Source organism: Cavia porcellus, unplaced genomic scaffold (assembly GCF_034190915.1).
Source record: "Cavia porcellus strain 051 isolate PalLab524CR breed Dunkin Hartley unplaced genomic scaffold, mCavPor4.1 scaffold_9, whole genome shotgun sequence".
NCBI classification, from domain to species: Eukaryota; Metazoa; Chordata; class Mammalia; order Rodentia; family Caviidae; genus Cavia; species Cavia porcellus.
The window spans coordinates 16,012,060-16,026,322 of record NW_026947492.1 but is presented as its reverse complement, the minus strand read 5'-3'; the positions used below and the strand labels follow the sequence as shown (position 1 = coordinate 16,026,322).

Genomic DNA, 14,263 nt, shown 5'->3' with positions numbered 1-14,263 from the left:
TTCTACCATGTCTGGCATATTCTTGGAACTTTCTCTAGATAATGCATTGAAATAAAAGACACAATAAATAGTCACCCAGTTTGCTCTATTCCCAATAAAATATTGTAGGACTGGAAGCAGGCAGATCAGTTAGGAACCTACTACATGAAAGAATGAAAAGAGACTTAGGCCAGGATGGATATAGAAAAGGCAGTGAGAGAAGTCTGGATGTATCTTGAAGACTAACTCATGATTTAGTGAGTTTAGTGAGGTTTGGATGGGGGCTTTAAATAAAGTAAAATGTAATTGAAGATTACCCCCAATACTTTAGACTCAGCAACTAGAAAGATTGGGTTGCAATTTCCAAACATATAGAAAATTGTGAGAACCATTTTCGGCAAGGATATGTTTAACCCACTTAACAATGGTCATCTCTCCCTTACGAAAGACCTACCAATGCACTACTAATGTTGTAATTTCATTTATATGGCATAAAATATCAATGAAAAAATGTTGTACTAAAGTGGAAAAATATTCTAGATTTCAACAATAAACAAAACATTAAGAAAACAGTAAAAAAATAGTGAGTGGATCATAAGTCAGTCACACTTGTACTCACATAATGATGAAAGTTGTATAGTTGTCACTTTGAACAGAGTGACCTTCTTTTGCAATTAGATTGAGATTAAATCTAAGCTGAAAGGCACATAGATGGGCCAGTGTTGCAAACAACAAGAAGAAATGAAGTTGAAATAACATGTTCTCACTTTAGGATGTTCATTCTTCACCTTGAAATCTATCAGAAGAAAATCATTGTAATTGGTAGGATATCTTAACAAACATGATCCAAAATAGTTCTATAAAACTTTATGATTTTTTGTATAGCTTTGGTATACAGCTTATTAAGTTTCACAAGTTCACTTACTGCTTTCATTTTCTTAGGGAAAAAAATAAAGTTGTGTGGCACATGAATTCATAGAAAACTATACAGTTGACAAAAGCATTTGTTACACCTGAAATAAGGACTGATACTGAGGAACAAGTGCATGTCTCCTCATATTTACACCAATGGAAAATTCAGCATCTCACTCACAGCAGCCATTCAGTAAGCAAGCTCAGATATGAAGAAAAGAATAACTCTGAAGGAAATCTAAATTCTTATTCCTTTTCTTTCATACTCAATGTAGTTAAAAAATCTAAATCTCAATGTTCCTGTCAAAATATAAACACATTAAAATAATTAATATATACTTAACAATTTTTTTTTCATTTTATTAGTAATTTTGAGTCTCCTGTGGATTAGACAGCAATAGTAAAAGGCTAAGGAGAGAGCTCACTAACAGAGCACTCACTTAGCTTATAGGAGGCACCAGTTTGGCTCTTCAGGAAGTCCAAAAATAATCCCAACTATTACAAAGATTGTATTTTCATCTGAACTATTGATCTCCCATCCATCAGCTTTTTAAAATAAGGTTCATCTTCCCATCCAGACCTTTCTGAGTGCTTTATCTTCACATCCTGGTTCTGCAGACTGTAGATCAGAGGGTTCAGCATGGGGATCCCTGTGGTGTAGAACACGGAGGACACCTTCTCTTGCTCCAGGGAGTTACTTGAAGAGGGCTTGAAATACATGTAGATGATGGACCCAAAGAAGATGCCCACAGTCAGGAGATGAGAGCTGCAAGTTCCAAAAGCTTTAGACCGTCCTTCTGAGGACTGGATATGAAGGACGCTGCGGAAGATGAAGATGTAGGAGACAGCAACAGCAAGGGTGGGCACCAGTGTGTTAAACCCAACAATGAAAAACAGTAGAAGCTCACTGAGGTGTGTACTGGAGCGGGAGAGACTGAGGAGGGGAAGAACATCGCAGAAGTGATGACTGATGATATGGGATTGGAAGAAGTGTAATTTCATCATGTTGCTTGTATGGGCCACAGCAGACAGAATGCCCAGGGTGAAAGAGACCAGCACTAGCAGAGAGCAGAACCGAGGTGGCATGATCACATGATAGAGGAGTGGGTTGCAGACGGCAATGTAGCGATCATATGCCATGGCAGTCAGGAGGTAACCCTCAGCTACTGCAAAGACTACAAAGAAAAAGAGCTGGTCCATGCACTCAGAATAGAGGATTGTATTCTTCTTCCCCAGGAAGTTCACCAGCATTTAGGGGGTAATGACAGAGGAATAGCAGAGATCAATGAAAGACAGGCTGCCAAGGAAATACTACATGAGAGTGTGAAGCAGAAGGCAGACAGCAATCAGGAGGAACATGCCCAGGTTCCCCATCACCGTCGCCCCATCAAGCCCCAGGAAGAGGAGGAAGAGGGGCAGCTGGAGCTCTTGCTGCTGATTCAAGTCTACTAAGACAAACATGTGCACTGTGGAATGATTTCTGCTAGCCATTGTTCTTTGGAGATTTCTGTAAAATTGAAAATAAGAATTGCATCAAAATGGACTTTCAGTATTCTTCCCTAACCCTTACAAATGATAGCAAATTTGCATAAGAGATTAGCATAACAGAAAATCTGAGTCAAAGTTTTCATCATCTGTGGTCCTCATATGCTTTCCCCTTCACTGAAAGCTTCTGAGGTTTTCTGCAAATTGGCCCAAATGTTAAGTCACAAAACTGCCCCTTGACTGATTTAGAAGATTTTACCCTGCGAATTTGGTAGTAAAAATAATTTTTATGTGAGAAAATTACTGCTAGCCATTTGCTCACAATTAAACAAAATAAATAATTGATAAATACATCTTCACTTACAATTTTCGCAGATTTTTCAAATCTAAGACCTCTAGGCAGCTCCTACAACTATGGACACAAGGCAGGCATAAAGCAATAGCACAGAACACTGAAAACTCTCAATTTAGCTGGAGTCAGGGTGACCATGAGACTGGGTGTCAGTTGTCTATTTACCACTCTGTGAAGAAAAGTGTCTCTAACAAAACAGAGTAAGAGCACGGGACAAGTACTCTTCTGACATGTATTCCTCTTGCACTCAGTTGGTAAATTGTGGGAGGCGGGGGCAGAAGCTCTAACCTTGTGACCCCCAGTGAAGCACAGGCTCCTGAAACTCAAGTTCTCAACAACAGTGTTCATAAGAGGAGTCTTCAGTCCTCACTCCCTGAAATTTGGCTTTCTTGAGCACTAGCAGTGAACTAGTGTGGCCTTGTTATTCAGACTCCAAACTCATTCACCATCTCTTTTGTGCAGGGTGAAGAAGATCCTCTGTGGTTGCCTGAATGAATGTTGGTAATGGGGACACCCTTGGTCTTCCCACTGTTGACACTCATGACAGTTGAGATGCTGGCTGAAGAAATGAGAAAGTGTGCTGTATTATTTCCTGAAAGAAACACTGGGATCTATTTGTTGCACACATTTCACCATGAACTAGCTCCCTGACAAAGCCATTTTAGGTGTTGTATATGGCATCAGGGTACAAAGTTTTCCATTCTTCATTTAGAAAAGTCAACCAGAGAAGATAATGATTCTCCCACTCATCATTTCTGTCTTCTCCTTCCTTCTTTTTTTTTTCTTCCCTCTTCTGTATCCTTATCTTCCTTATGGACTGCAAATTACTTGTATGCTTTACATATGCTATAGCATTTAGTTAATGAAAAATGCTCAACATAGAACCTCTTACTTTCCTGTTTTGCCCATAAAGGAATTGAGATTTAGAAAATTTCAGAGTCAGGATTTGAGTCCAGGGAGTACAGGCCCAGAGTCCTCTTTTTCTCAGCTCTTTGGAGTGATAGATTAATGTCTTCATACCGATTATTTTCTAACTCATTGTAATACTCATGGAAATGTGAACACGGTTAGCTGTAACAGAATGACCGGTCTTTTAGTTGCTTCCTGTGAAGAACATGTCTAGGTGTACTACAGGTGGGTGGGACTCCTGAACAGTGAGAAAACTGGGAAGACTGCCACTCGGAAGTTTTCAGAAGATGAGAACCAGAGACCTCGAACAAAATCTTTTGTGCATGATTATTTCTAAAACTAAAAGAGACTTGCGCAAAGTACAAAGGAAAAAAAGAGTTTCTTTTGACATAGAATATTAAATATTAAAAGATAACACTGAAATAATATTTTGCCATTATACCTTAAGAGAGGTACTTGAAGCACTGCATTCGTAGATGTGAGAAACATCTTCCTGATGTAATAGATTTCTTGCAGAACAAAAAAACAAAGAAAAAATAAGCAGATGTGCTTGAGTTTTCTGTAAGTATTTCTATACACTTTTCTGGAAGTTCACAGTGAGTATTTATATATTACAGTCCTTAAATAATCCTGAGGAAAAAAAATCATATGCTATAGCAGGTCTTAAACTCTGTATTTCCCATGTCTAATTAATAATGAAAATGATAAACAACCTTCACAAGATAAACTTATACTTGATAGAATAAACTAATCAGAAACTTCTGGTGGCAACAGAAGGTTAAGTCGGAATTAACTGGTAACTAGTTCACAATACTTAAGACTTTCACATAAATAATATTACTCAAATGTATTACTTCACTAAAATACTTTAGCATAAATTTTCTTTTATATATAAATTGAATATAAATGTTAATATATAAGCCACTGAATGTAGTTTACAATGTAAAAATCCAGGAGTATTTGTAAGATTGTTTTGTTTTTTTGGGTTTTTTTGTTTTGTTTTGTTTTGTTTTTTACTGCTACCGGGGATCGAACTCACGACCGCCTGCTTGCAAGGCAGATGCTTATGCCGCTGAGCTAAATCCCCAGCCCCAAAAATCCAGGAGTATGAATGACAGTTTTTCAGAGTGTTTTTAATATCAACTAAAATAATAAACTTAAAGATTGATTATCTAAAAACATGAATCAAAATTTATGTGCTAATTTTAAATTATAATGGGAAGAGCAGAGAGTGTGGGGAGACAGAAATATAACATTTTGATATGAAGATTCTCTGTATTTTGTTCATTTTTATTCTCACCATGGCTTGAATAATGAAAATATATTACAAGTTTAACACTGCTTAATTGTGTAAATATTTGTGCCTCTAGATTTGAAAATCGAGAAAGGGATAGGAGTTCGAGAAAGGGTAGGGAATTTAAGACACTGCAGCCTCTTTATTCCATAAGGAAATCACTGCCCAGTATCATTAGTTTCATGAAGAAGCAAATCAGAACTACAATCGCTGAATGAACTACAAGTCCAGCGCTGCAAGTGCAGAGCTCCAAGGGCACCGAGTAACCCAAAGCAGCCTGAGCGCCTGCTGTCAGCACAGATGAGAATGTAGATATTCATGTCTAATATTCTGGCACAAAAATTTCCTGCACATTGTATTGTGCCCTTGTTAACTTTATCTCCTGGAAATCCATGTATATAAGTTCATGTGCAAGAAGAAAAGGAAACAAATGGAGAAACCAGAAGTTCTTTGCTCTAGCAAACACTGCAGAGTCACAGAAACCTCAGTGAGGCCTGCACTCCAGAGCTTGTTAGATCAAAAACTGGAATCACTCTCACAGACTGTGTGATGTAAGCCACAAAGAAATGACAAAGTAAGATCAATAGAAAGAGAAGAGGGAGGCACAACCAACCAGAGAAAATGTGAGAGGTGAATGGCCCTGTGTAGAGCCAGTCTGCTGCACATGGGCTGGCACTGGTGATGATCACAGCACAGCTTCTCTGCTGTTAGATGTGTCACAGTGCTGTCAGAGAAGTGGACACACACCTTGATCCTGCAGGGAAACTGAAGTTCTCAAAATTTTCTCCATGTATTCATGTCAGAGATTCTTGTTACAGCCATCGAAAAACAATTCTCTACTACTGCTTCATGCAAACATTTATGTATCAAGTGAATTACTTGATTGGGAAAACATGCAATTCATCCAGTAGTACAACCTCTCAGTACCTTCACATAGATCAAGGTATCTAGCTTTCCCAATCTTCAAAGCAAAAGAGTAATAGTAAAGACATCTTTTATCTGAGATTCAGTGAGCTGAGGGATCTCATTACAAACACAAAATGCACATGTGAGAACACAATCCCTCCAAGATTTATTGAGCCCAGAGATACATGGAGTGTTCAGACTGTAATAATCCTATACAAAAGTACTCTGTCCCAAGAGTAAGTTTCTAGAATTGATTTCTTTTTACAATACTCTTAAAGGGTCAGTGAAGATTCTGTACCACCAAAGAATCAGATTAATAATTCACCAAGAGGGCTGGGGATTTAGCTCAGTGGCATAAGCGCCTGCCTTGCAAGCAGGTGGTCGTGAGTTCGATCCCCGATACCTATAAAAATGAAAAAGACAAAAAAAAAAAAAAAAAAAGAAAAAAGAAATTCACCAAAGCAAGCTAGAACTCAGTTCCTTATTATCTGCATGGTATCTATGAGAAAAAAAAAGTGGTTGGGAAGATGTGTATAGAGTAAGGACATTCACAATTTTGATCTGAAAATATTCTTAGGATTCAAGATTTATTTTATTTTTGATATGGTCCATGTAAAAAGTCTTATTTTTATGACAGTTTGCTCGGTTATTTGATTATTACCTTTAATTTACAAATCAAACATTGACAGCCCTGTGGGAGTCCTTCATTAGAATTTTGTGGTTGTGAAAATTCCTTTTTCTGAGAATTGTAGAATTGTTAACATAAGTATAACCACCTGTTTTTCCTTCTTATTCAAGAGCTCAGGTAAGAGGTCTTGTAGGACCCTAAGAAAAATTTCCCATGAACTTTTTCACAGGGAAGCAATCATTAATTTTGAAAATGTAGTCATTACTTTTGTTCTTAGCTTATGACTCTAGTTTATGTCATTAGTAGTTTAAATATCTTTCATCAATTTTTGTCACTACATCTATCCAAGTTCGCTCTGTTCCAGGACAGTCCATGTACACCCATTGTCAGAGATGTGACATTCACATCGTTGGAGTGCATTGGCTTTGCATTGCTGTGACAAAAAGAAAAGCAGTTTACAGTAGGAAAGGTTTATTTTGGCTGATGAATACAAGTGTGGGGTCTGAGACAAGGCAGAGCACGACAATGAAAGTGCAAGAGGCTGCTCCCCTCAGCCCGCTGGAAACAGAGGCCCAGGGAGGAAGCGGCTGGGACAGGAAATAGTTCACAAGTTCACACCGTGACACCCTCCCTTCTGTTTTCTACTCTTCCAAATAATGCATCAAATTATTACTCTATTAATGATTGGTCCACTGGACTAGTCAGAGTCCTCATGACCTAGTCATCTCCCAAATGTCTATCAGTGGGCAGTGAAGTCCTTTAGCACATGACATTAGAGGGGCATTTTAGATGCGAACCATAACGCTTGCTCAGATACCCTTGCTGCACTGCAGAGCAACTCCAAGATTTCCTCCAGTAAATTGCCTTCTCTGAATAAAAACCACCCAAAATTGCTAGTCATGTTTATTCATCAATAATATATTAATACAACTCAATCAAAATTAGATTTTCTGAATTGCATGTTTTAATTTTAAATTTCCCATAGTAACTAACAATAGTACTAACTACAGCAACTGAATTTATAGTATTATAACCTACAATGTTGTATAGGTACTCATTGTGGAGTGAACATTGGGGTATATATAGTATAAACTAAAAATATATTTGCTTGATTGGAAAATTATGTTACTCTGAAAAGTCATTGGTATGCTGAGATTTAGCTTTTTCATCAATAAAATAAATTCAAGTCTATATTTTAAAAATGTTTTATTAGTATAAATTTTATGATCAAAATGCTTATGCTGGAAGCAGAAGGGCAATACTTGTAATTGAGTTATTCTTTAATTCAGATCCATGTTACCACTATTTTGAATTTCATCTTCAAAATTATTTGTAAAGGTATAAGATAGAAATAATCCTCGACTGACTTTTCAGAAAATCAAACTATATTTCAAATTTTCTAATTATTATCCATGTAAATTCAAGTTTCCTGGTCTTTTATTTTCTCATTAGTTAAAAAGCTCCATCTGCTTCGTAGGAAAGGCATATGAATAACTAATATTTCATCCCCATGTTGGTTACTTTTCTCTTGTTTCTGAGAGAAAATAGTTGTCTCCCAAAATGAAGGAAGGAAAGGTTTATTGAGCTTAAAGTTTGTGAAGGTTTCCGACTTTACTTGGCTGGCTCCAAGGCAGAGTGGCACGGCTGAGGTGCAACACTTTAGGGCAGTCACAACAGTCCTTTAGGGCAGTCCCCTTTAGGGACAGGGCAACAAGGACAGAAGGGAAAAGTGCTCCTCCATCTCTTCCTTATACTTTACCCTGTGTCCCCAGCCCTGGGCGGGTGCAGCACTCACACTCATACCACTAGACTCAGCAGCTTTCAAAACGCCTGCACTGCATGACTATATGAGGTTTGGGGAGCATTTAAACACAAACCATAACAATCCCAAAAGCAAACTGAAAATTTTGAAACACTTTATAAAGTAGGGATTAATTTCACAATTTTCCAAAGACAGCCTAGAAGTAATGTCTTGTCATTGGTATCTGTTTTGGCCTGTTACTCGAGCTGCTATATTTCTACAAAATTATTCCTTCTGTAGATTATGTGAGGCATATCAATTGCCTGAAAATAATATATACAACCAATTCTGCCCTACTTCAGCTTAAAAAATATTCGTGTAAAATAGAGAAGCCCAGAGAATTTACAATGCTTCTTTTGAATCCAAGGAAGCCAATAGCTCTTAGAACAGAAAGATGTAAAATTTACATGTTTGATCTTAAGACTGGTGCTTATTATAAGTAACACATTTATGGACCTTTATAACAAATCTGCAAAGTATATAATATGAAGCAAAGGTACCATTTTTATATGATGACAACACTGGCTTGAGCTCAAAATATATCCTGCTTTCAAGAATTAGGATGTGTGTTTTGTGTAAGATAAGATTTTGAGATTTTGTGACCCACACAACTTTAGAATTATTTTTTCTGTGCCATGCCTCAGTCAATACTTTAAGAATTCCAGATGGAATATGTGATATTCAAATTAATCTCAGAGATTCTATGTTCCTGAAATTCTCTGGTAGGCTAAAGCAAATGTCTCTCAAATATATCTATGGTACTCAGGAAATCCACTTTATATGAAAGAGGGTAGAGCTTTCCAAAAGTACTACAGTGAGGATCATGATATAGAGAGATGTATGATCCAGATTGTTCCTTAATCCGAAATGTAGTCATGTGCATCCTTCCAATTTTGCATAGTAATCTTCACTCAAAACTGTCTCTTTTTTTGAGATAGCAAAGGCAGAAATAAGAGTGATACAACTACAACCTAAGCTGGAACAGACAAAGAAGGAATGATCTATAGGTCTTCCTGAAGGAATGAAAATGAATCAAAATTTTACTGTGGGCCCATTATCTCTATTGTAGGAGAATAAATATTATTGGTTTAAAATACCACATTAGTGAAAATTTGTTCCATAGAAAACTAATAAAGAGTCCAATATAATGGATTTTCATCAACACCTGGAAGGAAGAATTTCCCACACACTGAGTTATAAGTTTTGTGGTGCTCATGACACTGCAGGCTAAGACTGGAAGCTGTATGTGATTTCATCCCAAATGCTTATGGTAGGAGAGATCACATATATGGGAAGTGGTTATAGGGTCCTAACGATAGAAAGCTCATCTGTGTTTGTCTACTTGAAGCAGTGAAACCAATCAACTAAAATACACTATTCCATACTTACAGTGAGGACCACTTTGCATTTTTGTTAATTGACTAGACTGATGCCTTAATGTTCTTTTAACATTTAATCTAAAACTTGAATTTTGAAGTTTGACAAATTTATCAAAACACTTTTAATCTCAAAAAAAGAATCAATCAAAAGTGCATACACTATTCAGGAGAAAAATTTGTATGAATATTTTAAAAGTAAATTTATTTAGACATCATGAGATTAGTCCAAGTTATCCTTACACTATATATTTACAAAAGATGGTGACATGGTGGCCATTAGGTCCCAGACATTTATTTTCTTCTGAAGTATGTATACATTTTTTATACTCTGTGTACAGTATGATTACATTTTATCTTTTAAAAAGTGTACCTGAATTTTAATTAAGGACTTAATTCTGTTTAATTCTGAGGCTTTCCCAAGGAAACCAAATCCCGTTCTTTTGTACAATGTTTTTTTTTTTTCAAATTGAATGAATCTATACAGCTCTCCATGGAAATTTAATAGTAACTCAAAGTGCATATAATTCATTCAAATACATTCTTGTCCCAATCCTCAGGAAAACCTTCTTATCCATTTAACTATATCAGCTCTGGTTTCAATCAGGAAAGAACAATATTGCCATTCTAATAATAAAATCTGTGATATTTACTTGCCTTTTCTCTTCTAATACCTATTTTTCTGAAACATTTCCAGACTGTCTTATCAGAATATTTTATGTCTTTGTTCGAATTATCATCAAGTCTAAAATACATACTTTGACAGCTTTCCGTCTGATTTCTTTTCTTGCTACTGATAAGATCCCACTTTATCAGGTACCTACATCTGCACAACCACTTTCTTCAATGCATTCTTCACATCCTTGTTCCTCAGGCTATAGATCAGGGGATTCAGCATGGGAATCACTGTGGTGTAGAACACAGAAGACACTTTCTCCTGGTCCATATTGCTGGAAGGGGGCTTGAAATACATGAATGTTATAGACCCAAAAAAGATGCCCACTGCCATGAGATGGGAGCTACAAGTGCTGAAGGCTTTGGACCATCCTTCACTGGGGCGAATATGGAAGATGCTGGAGAGAATGAAACCATAAGAGATGAGGACAGCTAGATTAGGTGCTAAGGTATTAACTCCTCCGATAATAAACAGCAGTACCTCGTTAATGTGAGTGCTGGAGCAAGACAGAGTCAGCCCAGTGAGTATACCACAGCCATCATTATGGAGCAGACCCTGTGAGACATAACAATATTATAAAGCAGTGGCCTGCAAATAGCAACGTAACGGTCATAGGCCATGGCCGTCAGAAGGTAGCCTTCCGCAATGACAAAAACAAGGAAGAAGTAAAGCTGAGTCATGCACTCCAGGAAGGAGATAAAGTTCCTTTCTGACAGAAAGTTCACCAGCATTTTAGGGGTAATGACTGAGGAGTAGCACAGGTCAATGAGGGACAAATGACTGAGAAAATAATACATTGGAGAGTGAAGTTGAGAGCTGACGATGACCAAGAGGATGATGCCCAGATTGCCTGCCACTGTGACCATGTAGATTCCAAGAAACAAGAGAAAGAGTGCCCACTGAAGCTCTGGATGTTTTATTAACCCTTCAAGGATGAAATCAGTCACAGAAGAGTAGTTCGAAGTAGTCATTTCTTACAAAATATTATCTGCAGGAAGAATAAGAGAGAGGAGGAACAGTAGATATATTTTTTAATTCCCAAAGCAAAAAGATCTTTCTGATTGTTTTCTGCTTGATGGCTTTGTATGTGTCATGATTTTGTTCTTTCCAAGGACCTCTTAAAAACTCAAAATCTCTGAATGGAACAGGCTTGGCTCCAATCGAACTGATCCATTTCAATGTTCCGGTTTAAGGCAGTGCCATTTGCTTTTGTAGCTTCACTTTGGGAAGTGTTAATTACGAGATTTTCATAAAAACCACAATCTTCACAGACTGCTGGTCAAGAATCCCCATCTTCCTGTATGAGGGGTACAGCAAACAGTGAAAAAAAAAAAAAAAAAAAAAAACACAAGACAATATAGAAGTGTAGGGCAGGGCTGGAATGTCAGTGCCTCAGGATGGGCAAAGACCAAAACGTCTTTGGCTGGCCCAGTTTTATTTTTTCCAGTGAGAGGTGCAGAGAGAGGGTGAAGATACACTTCCCAGAACAGGGATAAAGTAATAGAAAAAGATAGACATCACAAAGAAAGAAGGCCCTTTCCCATACATGGGTACCTGCCCTCCTTGTATGGTCCTCACCAGATCTCATCCTGCTCTGTGAGCACCACAGCCTCTGACCATTAAGGTCTCAGCAGTGGCCAGGAGAAAGGGGAGTTTCCCTGTTCCAAACCAACCCACAAGGCAAGGCAAACACTGACTTTGAGCAGACCCTAGCCCCAATTTATGATTTGCGGTCCCCAACATTTCTCCTTTCTGTGTATTTGATTTTAAGTTGAGTCAGAGTTAGCTAGGGCTGTAGAGCCGCTAGACATTGATGAGTTTGACCTCTTCCATGGCTAAGAATAAAATCAGATGACATAAACAAATCACTATGAGTGTAACAACACACAACTGGAAGTGAGCTTTGAGATATTTAAAAGAATCTAATTGGTGGAGGGTATCAGAAAATTTACCTCAATCTAGTATTTGTTTATCAAAACCTTGCATTTGTTCATCACACTAATTAGTAATTAGAGCTTGGTATCTATTTTGTGCTGCATCTTTTAAGCCTGCATGCAGTGAGCATGAGCAGCAGAAGAGACAGCCACACAGATCAGCAGCACTGAAGAGATAATTTTAGCAAAATTAGAGTTCGTATGTAGATCATGTTAATCTACATTTTTGTTTACAGTATTAAAATACCTCAGTACATGCAAAAGCATCTTCAGACTCTGACCTCAGGGTTTCCAAATCTAGATCTGAAGTTATAAAAGTAGGACATTCCAATTTCCCAACCTGCATACCTGAATCAATATAATTAGCATTCTACACAATTGGGAGATGTCTACAAAGACATCTATGAAGAGGTCTCAGGTGTAGAAAGCACTGGTAGAAATGACTACAAACCTCTTCAGACCCTGGTCCTCTCTCTTCTGTCCTCTGAATGAACATCTTGTGTGAGCCTAGACTTTTTCAGGGTGAATGTGACAGACAGAAGTGTGGTGCCATTCTTTTCTTGCAGCACAGTTTAGACTTTTCTAGTTCCAGAAGCAGTAAAGCAGTAGGGTTGACTTTCAAGCATTAAAAAAACAGTACTGCCCATCCTGATGCATCCCTCCTCCTGTCCATCATCCAAGACAAACCCTCACTGACCATCTTTCCAAAGGAGGTAGAATAAAACTGCCGATTTTATGGATCATTGACAATTTGTTCCTAAATTTCAATCAGAGCAGAAATATTTCATATTGTCTAAAGTATTAAGAATGGTAGCTTTTCATTGAATCATGTGGATAACAAAAAATGTTACTCTGATTCATAATACAGTATCATAACTGTGACATGGCTTTAAACTATTTTTCAAAATGGAAGAATCAATGTATATATTCCATATGTAAAACAATAGCTTGCTTTTATTTTTGCAAAAACCAATATTTGTGATCACAAACGTATTAAAAGTTGCTAAGGTATATTTTCATTGTATACCTTCTCTAACATGTGAAGGATATTCAATATATGTATTGATTTAAAGGCAGAATTAGATGAGGCTCTATCTCCAAGAGAACATGAGAAAAGTGCCAGGTCTCTGATTGCAGCAAGTTAGATTCTACGCTAAGAGAAAAAGCACCCGAGAATCAACATTCAGCTCCAAGTAGCCCCATCAACAACTGTGAAACTGGACCATCTGAGGGCAAATGCTCTGAACTTGTTCCTTGAATCTTAAGAATCCGAGTGATGAAACAGATTAGAACAAATGTCATCACACTGTGAAAGTCAGCCCAGGCAGAGATGGGCATTATGGATTTAGATCCATTCAGGGTGTACCACAGTTTATGAATAGATTTACACAAGCTAACAAATTCCCTTTCATAATCCCAAATGACACAGAATTTTTCCATGAGGAAGAGTAGTCTAGAGTCAGATCCACAGAATGTATGTCTTTTTGTGTTGGAAAGAAATTCCTGATTATTTTGAGATTAAAACTACTGATCTGTTAGGGTAAGTAAAACTAATTATTGTTTTCTTTGATGAGCTCAGTAGTTTGAAGAAAGTAACAGAGAGGTAGCAGGATTTTATGTGTCTATAGATAATTGCTGAGTCACTTAAAAATTCCAAAACAAAACGTGTGACTAAACACATTTCAGAAGCCAATGTATCACAATATGAGTATGCAATATCCATTTAGTAATGGCCCACATTGGTAATCTGTAAGAGCCATGAGGAAATAATTTTTCATACGCTTGCAGGCATAAAAGCATGAAGCACTGAAATTTAAAGGGGTGGGGAGGGTGAAGAAGCTGTTAGATAAAGCTGCGGGTAGCAAGAAGAGTGGTGAATAGCCACATGGAAGGACTCCAGAAAACTATTTTTCAGTGGTAAAAAGAGACTCTCAAAATACAAAGTTATCTAATATGCCAGAAAATTTGATCATGTGAAAATAGACACAAATACTTATGATAGTTCATGTGC

At 37.3% G+C, this 14,263-nt stretch overlaps 1 protein-coding gene and 1 pseudogene across 1 annotated transcript; both read right to left on the bottom strand.

Annotated features, from left to right (window-relative positions):
- Positions 1-1,453: 1,453 nt before the first annotated feature.
- LOC100734268 (olfactory receptor 8D1-like) lies at positions 1,454-2,382 on the bottom strand (annotated as a pseudogene).
- Positions 2,383-10,462: 8,080 nt separating this feature from the next.
- LOC100736223 (olfactory receptor 8D2-like) lies at positions 10,463-11,289 on the bottom strand. Its single transcript, XM_013155423.2, is given in 2 exon segments — positions 10,463-10,833; positions 10,836-11,289. Coding segments are annotated over 2 exon segments (825 nt in total).
- Positions 11,290-14,263: the final 2,974 nt, after the last annotated feature.